We start from the raw sequence: 11,726 nt of genomic DNA, 5'->3' as shown, positions 1-11,726 counted from the left end.
GGCTGGGAAGTGGGAGTTATTCTGCACCACCTCATGCCATTTTCTGGGGACAGAAAATGTCCTTCTGGGATCCTTCTGGGTCATGTAGCATTCAACACTCCATGTAGTGAGCAACCGCGTGTGAATCTGCCTCCCTTCTACTCTCTGTCTTTAGTATTGTTGCTGTCACTGATAATTTTATCTCGTTGTTGTTTCCGGTAAGTTGTTCTTATGTCAGCCCACGATCTTTACCTTTTCTGCCTCCAATTCTCCCCTCCATCCTGCCCCAGGAGAGGTGAGAGAGCAGAGCATGGTATAGAGTGTTTCAATGGGAGCATTAAAATGGCCAATTTGTAAGGATGTGCTTTCTCAGGCACGTTAAACTTCTCTGAGAAAAACAGTGTAGCTATTAGAAGTAACAGAAGCTATTTCTGCTGCCTCCTGCAGGATTACCTTGTACAAAGTAACTCTCTGTGCCTGAGCCGGCTTTGCCAAATGGCATAGTCACCAGCAAGGTGCTCTGTGATGTCAGGGGGCAGGGGAGGTTTATACAAACTAAGTAAGACTTGGAGGGCAGAAAAAGGGAAAGACCAGGAGGAAGAATGATGGTCAGCACCTGATTTGTGGGCTGCACCACTTGGACTCAGGATTTTTGTGTGAAAGCTTATTTCCTGCCTCTGAAGCACCTTCTCCTGAAGGAAGGACTATTGAGTTATCCTCCTTTTTAACAATTTCTTTTTAACTTTTTTAAAGTATCATCACCCTCAGAACATTTAAGCAGTGCAGTTGTAGTGCAACTCCTGAAGGCTGTGTGGAGATTTGGCAAGCACTGCACAACCATCCTGACCCTGGCCTGTTGCTGCTTCCCACAGGTGGGAAGGCAGCTGGGAATCCTCCACCCCAGAGAATCCCCGTCCATCCAGACTCTGCAGGTCACTGCTCAGCAGCTGCTGGGATTTAGACCACTGCCTGCCCTCCCCAGCATCATCAGATGTTGTATTGCATCTTCCTGTTTCTGTTCTGCCCCATTTCAGTGTGATGCAAGTGTGCTGTGCTGACCTGCATGGCCCTGTCTTGGAACCTTGCGGGGCTGGAATTGCAGCAGTATTTCTCACCTGATGCCTCTTCGTGTCTTACACTCCATTCCTTGCATGACCTTGCCACTGGTACCAGCTTTGGTACCAGCTTTGGTACCAGTGAAGTGTTTGCTTTCTTGTAACCAATTTAAAATACACAATCAAACTAACCTCCAAATGCTTTTATTCTAGATAAACCCATACAAACACCAACATGTATTTGTCATCTGCACTTTTTTTTAACCATTCATTTTAAACAACAGGTTAACTTCTGTACAACAGGAATTACTTTACACATTAGTAAGATTTGACTTCAAACTAGATGACTGCAAAATAATGCTCTGTAAGCTAGTGTTAGAAAATACGTTGTTTGCCATAGCAGTTTGCCTGTAAACATGGGAAAGTAAGTTAAAGAGAAGTTTTCATTTCTGAAGATGTGATTTGAACTGTTGCATTGCTGTAATACCCAGAACCGTCAGAGGTGCTTCTTGTTGTCTGTGTAACAGTAATGGCAAATTGCAGATATGGAAGGTGTGCCAATGTTTTGTGTGCTGACCCAAACCTACCAAAAGAGCCACAATCACTTAATTATACTTCACATCACTTCGTGAGATCCACTTGATGGGTTACAAAGTCCCAGCATGACTTAAAAATGGTTTACTAACAGTGACGCTGTTTAGGAGGCTTGAATAAAAGGCAATAATCCTATTCCAGGCTGTAGGTAAAGCTACAGGGCCTGCTTCAACACATACTTAATCTCTAGAAATCATTAAAGCTATTGTAGCAAACAAGCAGTAGTACAAATACAGAATAGGACTGATTTTCATTTCCTCATCAATATAAACACATATAGTGAAGTTCACAGGATCAGACCCACGCAAACAGATTATATTTTACAGCTTTTCAAGCAGAAATGGTGGAGTTGTTTTTTCTGCCTGTACAGAAGGTTACTGTTGAACAAAACTATTACAGTTCATTTGAATGCACTGCCAGCAAACACCTGAAGTGAAAGAGAACTAACGGGAAAGTGTAATCCGCTCATTCCTCTCCTTCAATATCAATTACTGTGCTTTTTCTACTTATTTGATGCTGCTTTAAAGTGTTAGATTAAGAATGATAAAAATCAAGCCCTTACGTGCAGGTATTCCAAACTTAAGTGCTAGTCAAGCCACGGTCCATTCCTTTAGGACAGAGGGCAAGGTAGGTTAGAGGTGGGTGGGGTTTTTTCCAATTAAAATTGAACTTATCAAAATACATTGTGCCAGGCAGAGAACTGCTGAAAGTACTGCAACATTGTAGTGCAGTTTCCTGAACAAAGCCATACATTCCATCAAGTATAAAGTGTAAACTTAATAGCAAGTGTAAGACTTGAATTAAAAAAAAACCAAAACAGCAAAGCCATCACAGTATGGGTTGGTTGGTGGCTGCCCTCTCTGGTATGCAAGAGGTACAACTTGTGCAATCACATGGCAGGGAGGTGGCAGACCAGCAGGACCGTGGTTTTGTGTTTGCTTTCTCCACATGAACAGCCTGCCCTGCTCCTGCCACAGGTGGCTGGCATGTGCTGGCACTGGCTGGCCATGGGCTGGGGGATTGTCCTGGTGCCAGCTGCCTTTGTGAGCAGAGCAGGCAGAGTTAGCACTGCTGGCCTAAGCCACGGGGCTCCTCCAGTGACCGTGCAAGCGCTCGGCTGCCTGGGAGACCTGCACAGCCATCTTTGGCTGCTCACACCCCCAGCACTGGCTTTCTGTACCAAACCTGGGCCATCTGTGCCATTCACAGCACATATCACCTTTCCCACTGCCAAGGCAGTGACAGCTCTTCCCTCTCCTGTGGGTTACTGTGCTGCACCACTCACCTTCAATGGTGGATCCCTCCAGAAATGTATGGAAATGTATTTCCGTGTCGTCAATGCCTTACCTCAAATCTATGGGCACATGATAGCCTCAGAGCATGCCTCCTGTGACTGAAGCAGAGTCCATGGTGATAAAACATTTCAGCCCTGTAGCAGAGGGTAGGGCTATGCCGGTGCTGTAGCAGAGCCTAAGCCACAGCTCATCCTCTGTGGCTTTGCTCAGTAGCCACTGCAGCAGCCTGATTGCAGCAGCACAGCCACACACTTGCTTTCCAGCTAGGCTGACTATAGCCACCAATGCAAATGTAATGGACACCTTCCTTCCAAAATGGCCAAGCCTCAAAAAACCCCAGCCAGATTAAGGCAGACAGTTACCCCACCCCACCCCAACCCCAGCACGTCTGTATCAGTCTCACATACACAGTCGGCGATTGTGACACCAGTCCTGTTCTTACGCATTATTGAACTAACCTTTGACCTGAAGCCCCCCACACGCTGGTTTTAGGTCTGTGAGGCCCTTGGACACAGATGGCAAGCCTGGCCAGGACTGTCAGCACTGATGCATGGGCCAATCATGCACCTGAGTACAGGTTTGTGCACCACAGTGCAGCCATTGTCAGCTGCTTCATCAAATCACAACAGTGTTCTGATGCAGTGCAGTTTCACCTGTGAAGCTGCTCACAAGTGTTTCACAGCTTATTTAAGGATGGAAAGGTAAAAATGTAAACACAGACTGATGGTGGCTGAATGCCTTTCTCCAAAAGCCTCCTCCCATCTCTTCCCCTCAGTGGTTGGCTTCACTTTGGACATGGAATTTCTAACCTAAGGAAGGTAAGTCCTGCCATGTGGCATTTGGCCTTCAAATTTCAGACCCACTTTTTCTGCTAAACACATTTATCCTAAGTGCCACTTTGATGCCAGGTTTTTGTCGATTTTTTTTGATGTGTGGTTTTTTTGTTGTTTTTTTTTTTTAACAGGAACTAGCGAACATTTGACTGGAAGGAAGGAAACTGCAGCTGACCCGTATTCTGAAGCCGGAGCTCACCCTCACAGTTTGCCAAGCTGCTGAAAGGATGTGGCGAAACATCAGCTTTTTCTCTTAAAAAAAGAGCTAAGCAACTTGCAAGTTCATGTGGGCAACTCTGAACTTACAGTGTATTTTGCACATCTCCTATGACCTTGTTTTTAAGTAAGCAAAAAGCTTACTAGACAGTATTTTTGAACCAAAGGGTTATGTGTGTCCAAGTACCTAAAAATGCTGACCCTGCCAACATTAGGTTCACTTTCACATTCCCCTGTGTGAATATGTAACCCTGCCCATACTTCATTCCCAAATGTAGATTACTTGGAATGGTCAGAGTGGAGAAGACTGTCCAATGTTTCAAACCCTGTACATATAGTCAGTCAAAACAGTTTTGGGAGCAGTAGCGCTAATTTAAAATCCCACACAGTGACGCTGTGAGTCAGTGCTCTGCTCAATGCCATTTGCATTTTTTCTTTTCATCAAATAAGGCTTTTACTTGCTGGAGCTGTTTCTGGACTTCTTCAAACCCCCGTTCTCGCTCGAGTTTGCTGACAATCTGTTAACAATTAGCAAAAGAGAGAATAATTTTTTTAATGCTTATTTTACTTGCTATTTTTTAAAGCCTGCTTTTCTGTACTCTTAACAACTACTGACAGAAAAATCCATCTGAATGCCTGCCTATCTGTAAACATTCTTTTCCGACTTTTAACACTTTATTTTGGTAGTTTTCCTTTCAAGTCATTCTGATCACAGGATTTGCAACACTTCCACAAAAGAATGACTGAGCCAAGCAAAAAAAAACCAAAACAAATCCAACACATGCTCATCTCTCAGAGTGTGAGGGAAGGCCTGTGCTCCAGTTTTACCCTAGAGAAGATTTGCAAATGATATGCTATTTCTCTTCCTCTGCCCTATAAACTGAGGGCAATAAATGGCCTCTTTTCCTCTAACTCACCCACTTGGCTCTGGCCCAGGTGATAGAAAGGAGCACTACTACTGTCTGAAATCTCTGCTGGCAACACTACACAGCAACAGGTCTCAGTAAACAATGAAAGAGGTTTAGCTGCTCCCAGTCAAAAGCCAGAGGGGGAAAAGCAGAGGGACGATTTCCTTCTAAGGATGGGCTAAGTTTAGTCAGTACTAGCTTCTAAAGAGCAAAAATGGGCACTAAGACTAGCAAGTACACTGAATTCTCCTGTATCAAAAATTTTAATGAGCTTAATAAAGCGTGATGCCATTCTGACTATCATCCCAAGCTTGTTACAAGAGGCAAAGATTTGATGCTGAATCCAGATAATTTGAGATGTTAGAGATCAGAAGTGGTAAGCAGCTAACAGGTGCCTGAGAGCTGGATAACTACAGCAAGTGCTGGTGTCCTGCTGCTGAGGATGAAAGAGAGAAAGGCCTGGTTGCTGGGAAACCCAGACAACCTGCTGGAAGCGTAAGGAGGCCTTCAGGCAACACAGCCCAGCTGGCTCTTATCTGAGTCCCTGCACAGGCACACACAAGCCTCTGTTAAGGATGCTGAGCAAAATGGAGTGCAGAATCCTATCATGCAAAGTGGAGGACAGGGATTTTCTTAGAAAGCAGCTTAGAGGTAGCCTGTGACTAAGTACTTTCAGCTGAGAAAATATTTCTTTTGTTAGTAATAGCAGGGACTGGAAGCAACAGCTGCTTGTCTTTAAGAGAAAGACTATTTGAGCAGAGAATTAAGAGGGCTATGATGGGAAAGGAGCAGACACCTCTTGCTGTAGGGCTGAGCGTGCTCCACTGAGGTGTTTGCACTGACTGTTAAATTGAGAACCCTGGTGCTACAGTCTAATCTGATTTCTGAACCTCCAGGGAAATGGAGCGCGTGCACAGGAGTCGTGACAGGCATTTGCAGAGGAGACTCTGCAAACACAGTAAAACAAGAAGCCTAGACTATATAGGGACTTCCTCAAAACTGCAGGTAGAAGTTTATTGCTACTGTCTCTGTGCAACACAGCAGTGACAGTAAAGGTGCACTTACACACCTCTGGCCTGTGCTCCCAAGGAGGGCTGCACTGCTCTGGCCCCTCCCAGCTCTGCAAGTAGCACTCGGTTACTTTGTCAAGCCCCACATGAAGGATTAAGCAGAAATCGCAGATGTGCTTACCTCATCATAGTATTTCACTATGTATTTGTAGATTTCAAACAAGGCCACTTTCTCATTAAATTCATTTTCATGTTTCTAAAACAGAAAACAGTTCTGGTCAGATACTTCTCCTTTTTAAAAAAATCTTAACATGAAAGCAAATGAAGCTGTTGCCTCTCAACCATACCTTAGATTCCTGAGCTAGAAATTCTTCAACCTCTGCAGTGGTCAATGGAGGCAGATCCCTGATGGCTTTGTAGTATGCTTTCACCTCCTTCTTGTAGAGCGGAATGTCCTTGGCATAGAGAAGTTTATTTGTTGGTGCTTCCTTAAAAGAAAAAAATTGAAGCCTTGTAACTTTTCACAGCACAGATTTCCTAAGGTTCCACCTCCACACAGTTAATTGCATCTAATTGTGTCTGCGTGACTCATTTTTCTTTGCTGTGGTTATATGCAAGGAACTGATATTATGAAACAAAAAGGCAAACCAGAGGCAGGACCTCACTAATGGTGTATTGTGTTTCATGACAGTTGCCATGTAATTATTTCTATTGGCATCAGGAGTGATGACCATTTGTCCCTCAGACATATTTTTCTTTCTCACTTCCTCCTTACAGGTCCCTAGACCTGAAAGATTGTGAAAGCTGAACCAAAGGGCCTGAGGCTGATACCCTATTTACACACAGGACTCAGCAGTACTGCAGAAAGGAAAGTTCCCCTACAGTAGCACACCAGACAGTCTTCTTAGACACTGTCCTGGCAGAGGTTCCCATAAATAACTTTAGTCCCTACTACTCCTTTCTCTCAGGGGTTTGAGAGCATGGAGAGCTGACTGCCACACATGCACAGCCAAAGGAATTTTTTTTTCACCCCAGGACTTCAACAATCCAGGTCAGCACTGACCCACTCGGGAGCTTCAGGCTCATTTGAGGAAACAAGTGCTGATGCTTGTGATAGGAGCCAAAGCCTCCCCTGGAAAACTTATTTTCAGAGTGTAAAAATGGGGGCTGGTGGCTTCCTGTTTAAGTTCTGGGGAAAAAATGACACAACCATGTGATACCTTGTCACCACTGTTTCCAATGTGTGATGAAGTAATTTAAATGTTTGTTTTCTAAATGGCTAAAGGATGTTTTAAGATAAAAGCCTAAAACTCATGGAAGTAAATACATTTTAGTACTAAGAGGTCACAAGATGTTTACTGCATTGCAAACCTTTATTAAATTTCAGCGTCCCTTTTCAAATAGCTAACAGGAGCTGTTGTTTCAACAATACTTCACAGTGGATGTTAAACACAGAAACCTAACAACCATGCTCATTTGCAGTTTTTCCATCAAGGAAGTGATGTGATTAGCTTTAATTTATGATACTTCACTCCTAAAATAAGATAAACAAGCACATTATTTGCTATTTATCTTTAACAGATGAGCAGTTAGATCAAATCACATAGGAAATTAGCCCATTTTTATATAAATATTTTTAGGCTAAAAAGTCTCTAGCCTGTTTTTCTTGGTAATATGAGCCTGAAAAAATGCTTCCTGCTTAGGTCCAAAGAAAAGGAAAATACCCTGGAGACAAATGAAGTATTTCTGCTCCCCAGAGTTCTGGAGACTTTACTAAAGAGTTTTTGAATGTAAGATTTCTGAACTTTATGCTCCAGCAAATAATTTTGCATATAAAAAGGGAGCAGCTAATACTTGTGAAAGGAACTGTTTCAAACTTCAGAGCTCTTTCAGTATTCTTACAGCCTCCAGTAGCTTCTTGTGTGAGTTTTCTGCACACTGGTGTATGGCAGACAAAATTTGGACTACTTTTATCAAATAATGTTAATACTTTTAAGACCTTTGTTTAAAACTGTATTAAAACTTCATTAAAACCTTACAATTTCCATCTTCTGTTACATACTGTGCAGACACACTGTGCAGAATTGAACTGCAGAGAAAACAAGCAGCAGTTAACTATAAATAAGGCATTCTCGTAGTTGTATCTGTCTACTGGAGAATTCTTCAAAGTCTCAGGAGACAGAGCAATGAGAAATGGAAAACCAGCTTAATTAGGCCCCTGACAATTCTGCCCCCAGTATCAGCAGATCCAGGACTTCATCCTAATCATTATACAGTTGAAAAAGACATGGGTTGAGAAATTAGCAGAAGACTGGAGGGGCAGCATTACCTTCCCTAATGTCTGTTCTGCGAGAGAAAAGGCATCCATGAAAGCTTGTGCGATTACAGACAAACAGCCATCTATGTGTGAAGTCTTCTTAATATCAAAGACAAACTGGGGATTCTTCAGTATGTTCACCCAGAAGCGAAGAGGAAGACTAGACAGAGAAAGAACAAACATCTTTAAACTTAACTGCTCAAGAAGCACAACTGCTTTAAAATGGTCCTTAAATTGCAGCTGCACTCATGGAACGAAGCACATTTCTGGGCTGCTTATTCACGTTAAAAAAGGGGTCAGGGAACAAAGGCTATGGAGCAAACACATCTGTCAGGCACCCAGCTTCAAACAGTGCTCTCAATCTGCAGATACTTCTTTCAGAGTGTGAAGTCATTGTGCAGACTTACAAGCCCTGGAAGCTCTGGTGGTTTGTGTCGTACTGAATCAATACACTCAAGTTACTGCTATCCACAAAGCCAAACCACATCTTTTTCCCAGACATGCCAGAATCTTATTCTTCTGATCACAGGTGACACATTACATCTTTGCAACTATATTTTCAGAGAGCACACACACATATCCCATGGGCATACCTGTTGGTTTTCCATATGTGGACCACATCAGGATCAGTAATTTTTTTGCTCTCAGCCTGGGCATCCAAAAAGTCAAAAAAGTACTTGATGGCAACAGGTGCTTTATTGTTGGGTAAACTCCAAATGCTCCTGAAGAGCTTTTCAACAACTGAATGAATTGCAACCTGAAAAGTAACGATGTTAGTATTTTGTTATTGTTACACAAGAAAATAATAGGATATTTTGCTTCAGAGAGCTGAGTGTTCCCCAAGACAACCACACACTGATATTACAATATGCTTGTGGCAAACATAAAGGCCATAGGTTATTGGCAAACAAGACAGTAACAAAAATGACACTACAATACACCACAACGAGCTGCTTCCAAATGTCACATGTGGTATTGCTCTGCTGCAAGGAGAATCATAGTGAGCTCTGTGATAAATCGTAGGTGGGAAGAGTCACTCAGTTTAATAAAGACAACATCAACTCTTGGGCTGCTGTTGCCACTGTTGCTAAAGGCATTTGGAATTTGTGACTGGAAGTAAGAGGGAGGTGAGGAAAAGCAGTTTAGCCAGTTTCCTAGGGCACTGGTCTTCAGGGTGCCATCTGTGACACGTGCTCAACACATGTGCTCATCAACACTTCACAGCCAAGTGGCTCTGGCACTTGATCTAATTTTAGGATAACAGCTTTGGGTGCTATAAGAAGACACTAATATTAGAGAGAAGAACTGAAAACTGGGTATTTCAGATATAAAAGTGAAGCTATTTGGCTCACAAAAGGAAGGACTTGGTTGCCGCTGGACTCATTGACATAATCACAGAGTATCCATAAGTAGAGACAAACAAAGCAAAAACACTGTTTTGTGCTTTTTTTCTTCTTTCACGTCTGTTCTGAAGCTCAGTTCAGCCAAATCTTCTCTTGACAAGAAGGATTTAAGCATATCCCAGGGCCTTGATGAATAGTGGCCAGTTCATTTCATGTGGTAAACTCTGCAATTGTGTCTGTGTGTATGTATTGGAGAAAGGGGAGTAGAGAGAGAGATGGTGCAATGCAATTTCCTTTAGTGCACAGCCTATGACGAGAGGAATTTCACAGTGAAGGACACCACAGCTCCGTTGTTCAGGGCAGTGTCCTATTTTGGAGATGGAGATGATTAATTTAAAGCCCTTTAAAAGGACTGCTTCTTAAGAGCCTGATCTTTTCTTCTGTACCTCAGTCTTATGGTAAAAGCCATTACTGGTTTACTCCAGCAGCTCCTGAGGGCTCATGTTAGTTTTCACAGGTAATGAGAAATGACCAGTCTTCACTCTCACTTTGGGCAGTGTCCTAAATTATTTCAGATGCTATCAACAACCTAATTAAATAATGATTGATGGATATTTAAATGCAAGAAAGCTATAATCATCTTTCCTTCAGGCCTCTTGTATTGCACAGCTCTCAGTGTTGTGCACCCATTAATATTTTATGCAATATGCTGTTGCGAAGAGTTTCCTAACCCTTTTGAGTAAGTCAGAAACAAGATGACATTACCGGAGGGAGTGAGCAGGACTTATTCCTAAGGAATGCACATTGTATAAATTAGGTAGCTGTAGTACAAATCATAAGGACCTTGCTTTTAAAATTAATCTAGTTATTTTGAATGCTTAATTTGAAACCCTAACAGATTATTTCATTTTGTGGGCAGTATTTAGTGAAACTCAGGCTTCAGAAGTTGTCTCTCTAAGCTGGGCAAACTCTACAGCAGAGTGAGGAGATTGTTGATGGAAAGCTGTCCTTCCGGAGGGGCTCATTCTCACTCTATGGAACTCTGTGGTAAAACTCACTTTCCATAAGCTAAATAACAACCTTTTTTTCTTTAACCTGAGAAAAAGCTTGTGCTTACTGAGTAGATACTACGTGTAATAGACAATTTCAGAACTCTAGTATTAGAAAACCTGAAATGTGTCTGTCTTTGCAAATGGTCGTACTCCATAGTTAGCATACTGATTTTTATATGCTACCTTTTCATTTAACATTTGATTTACACACAGGAAATATGCACAATTTCAGCTTCGTGTTTCTGTTGTGCCAAACTAGCAAAGCCAACATCAGCCCTCCCCCAAAATAAAGTGTTTGCAATTTACCTTGGTTGAAAGAAGTTTTGTGAGATACATTTCTTTCACTTTGAATTTTTGCTTTCCTTTGTGACCTCCTCCCTTTACATCTTTGTTTGCTTCCGAGTCTGGTAAAATCTGTCATGAAGAGATTAGAGAGATTACACAGATACAAATACAGCTCGGTATTAAACCTACCACTTAGCAGTGCAATGACTCAACTCACCAAATGACAGTGTTCATCCGAGTAGTCCACATCTAAAGAACAAAAGCAGAGAAAACAGCCATTAATGAAACACAGCTCCAAGCTAGTGAGTTCTGCTAGGCTCTAGGCAGTGTAGCAGGGTGCATGCCAGGATGCCAAGCAAGCAGAATCAGTGTCATCCTTTCCTGCCTGCAGTGTGGGGGAAGCCTCTGAGAAATGCACAGGCCCTGAGCATCTCCTAGTGCCAACCTGTAGCTCAGACCACTAAGGTACAACATCGAATCTGCTGCTGGGGTAAGCTGGTAGCAATCCCAGCTCCTCGGAAAGGAGGACAAGGTGACATGATGGCAGTGGTTTCAGTTTTTAAGAGTGTTGAGTGCAGGTGGGCTGAGGTCAGGCTTCAAAGCAATGGCTGAGAACAGACAACACTATTTTGGCTCAGGAAGAGGCCACCCCAGGGAGATGCACATCTCTCCCAACTCTGATGATAAGGAAACATATGTTAGGGGTGTGTTTCTTCACAGGGGCCACAGAAAGTTCTCCCCTCATTCACCAGCTGGGTGGCAGCAACCTGCATCACAGGGCTAGGTGAGATGAACTGACTCCCTCTAAGCACCCTTTATCTCCTGCCTGTTGAAACAGC

At 42.8% G+C, this 11,726-nt stretch overlaps 1 protein-coding gene across 1 annotated transcript in view; it reads right to left on the bottom strand.

Moving 5' to 3' along the window:
- Positions 1-1,222: 1,222 nt before the first annotated feature.
- Positions 1,223-11,726, bottom strand: part of PLXNC1 (plexin C1) — a 70,206-nt gene continuing 59,702 nt past the window's right edge. The window contains exons 25-31 of the mRNA XM_085046634.1: positions 11,105-11,136; positions 10,909-11,016; positions 8,801-8,964; positions 8,220-8,367; positions 6,238-6,378; positions 6,072-6,146; positions 1,223-4,490 (exon numbers count right to left, since the gene is read on the bottom strand). Of these exons, the coding sequence (XP_084902760.1) occupies positions 4,386-4,490; positions 6,072-6,146; positions 6,238-6,378; positions 8,220-8,367; positions 8,801-8,964; positions 10,909-11,016; positions 11,105-11,136 (773 nt within the window). The 3' untranslated portion in view covers positions 1,223-4,385. The remainder of the gene's footprint in view (positions 4,491-6,071; positions 6,147-6,237; positions 6,379-8,219; positions 8,368-8,800; positions 8,965-10,908; positions 11,017-11,104; positions 11,137-11,726) is intronic.

The sequence above is a fragment of the Lichenostomus cassidix genome, chromosome 1Aa (assembly GCF_008360975.1).
Source record: "Lichenostomus cassidix isolate B80296 chromosome 1Aa, HeHo_3.0, whole genome shotgun sequence".
NCBI lineage: Eukaryota > Metazoa > Chordata > Aves > Passeriformes > Meliphagidae > Lichenostomus > Lichenostomus cassidix.
The sequence above is the reverse complement of the archived record's forward strand: the minus strand, read 5'-3'. Positions and strand labels throughout refer to the sequence as shown.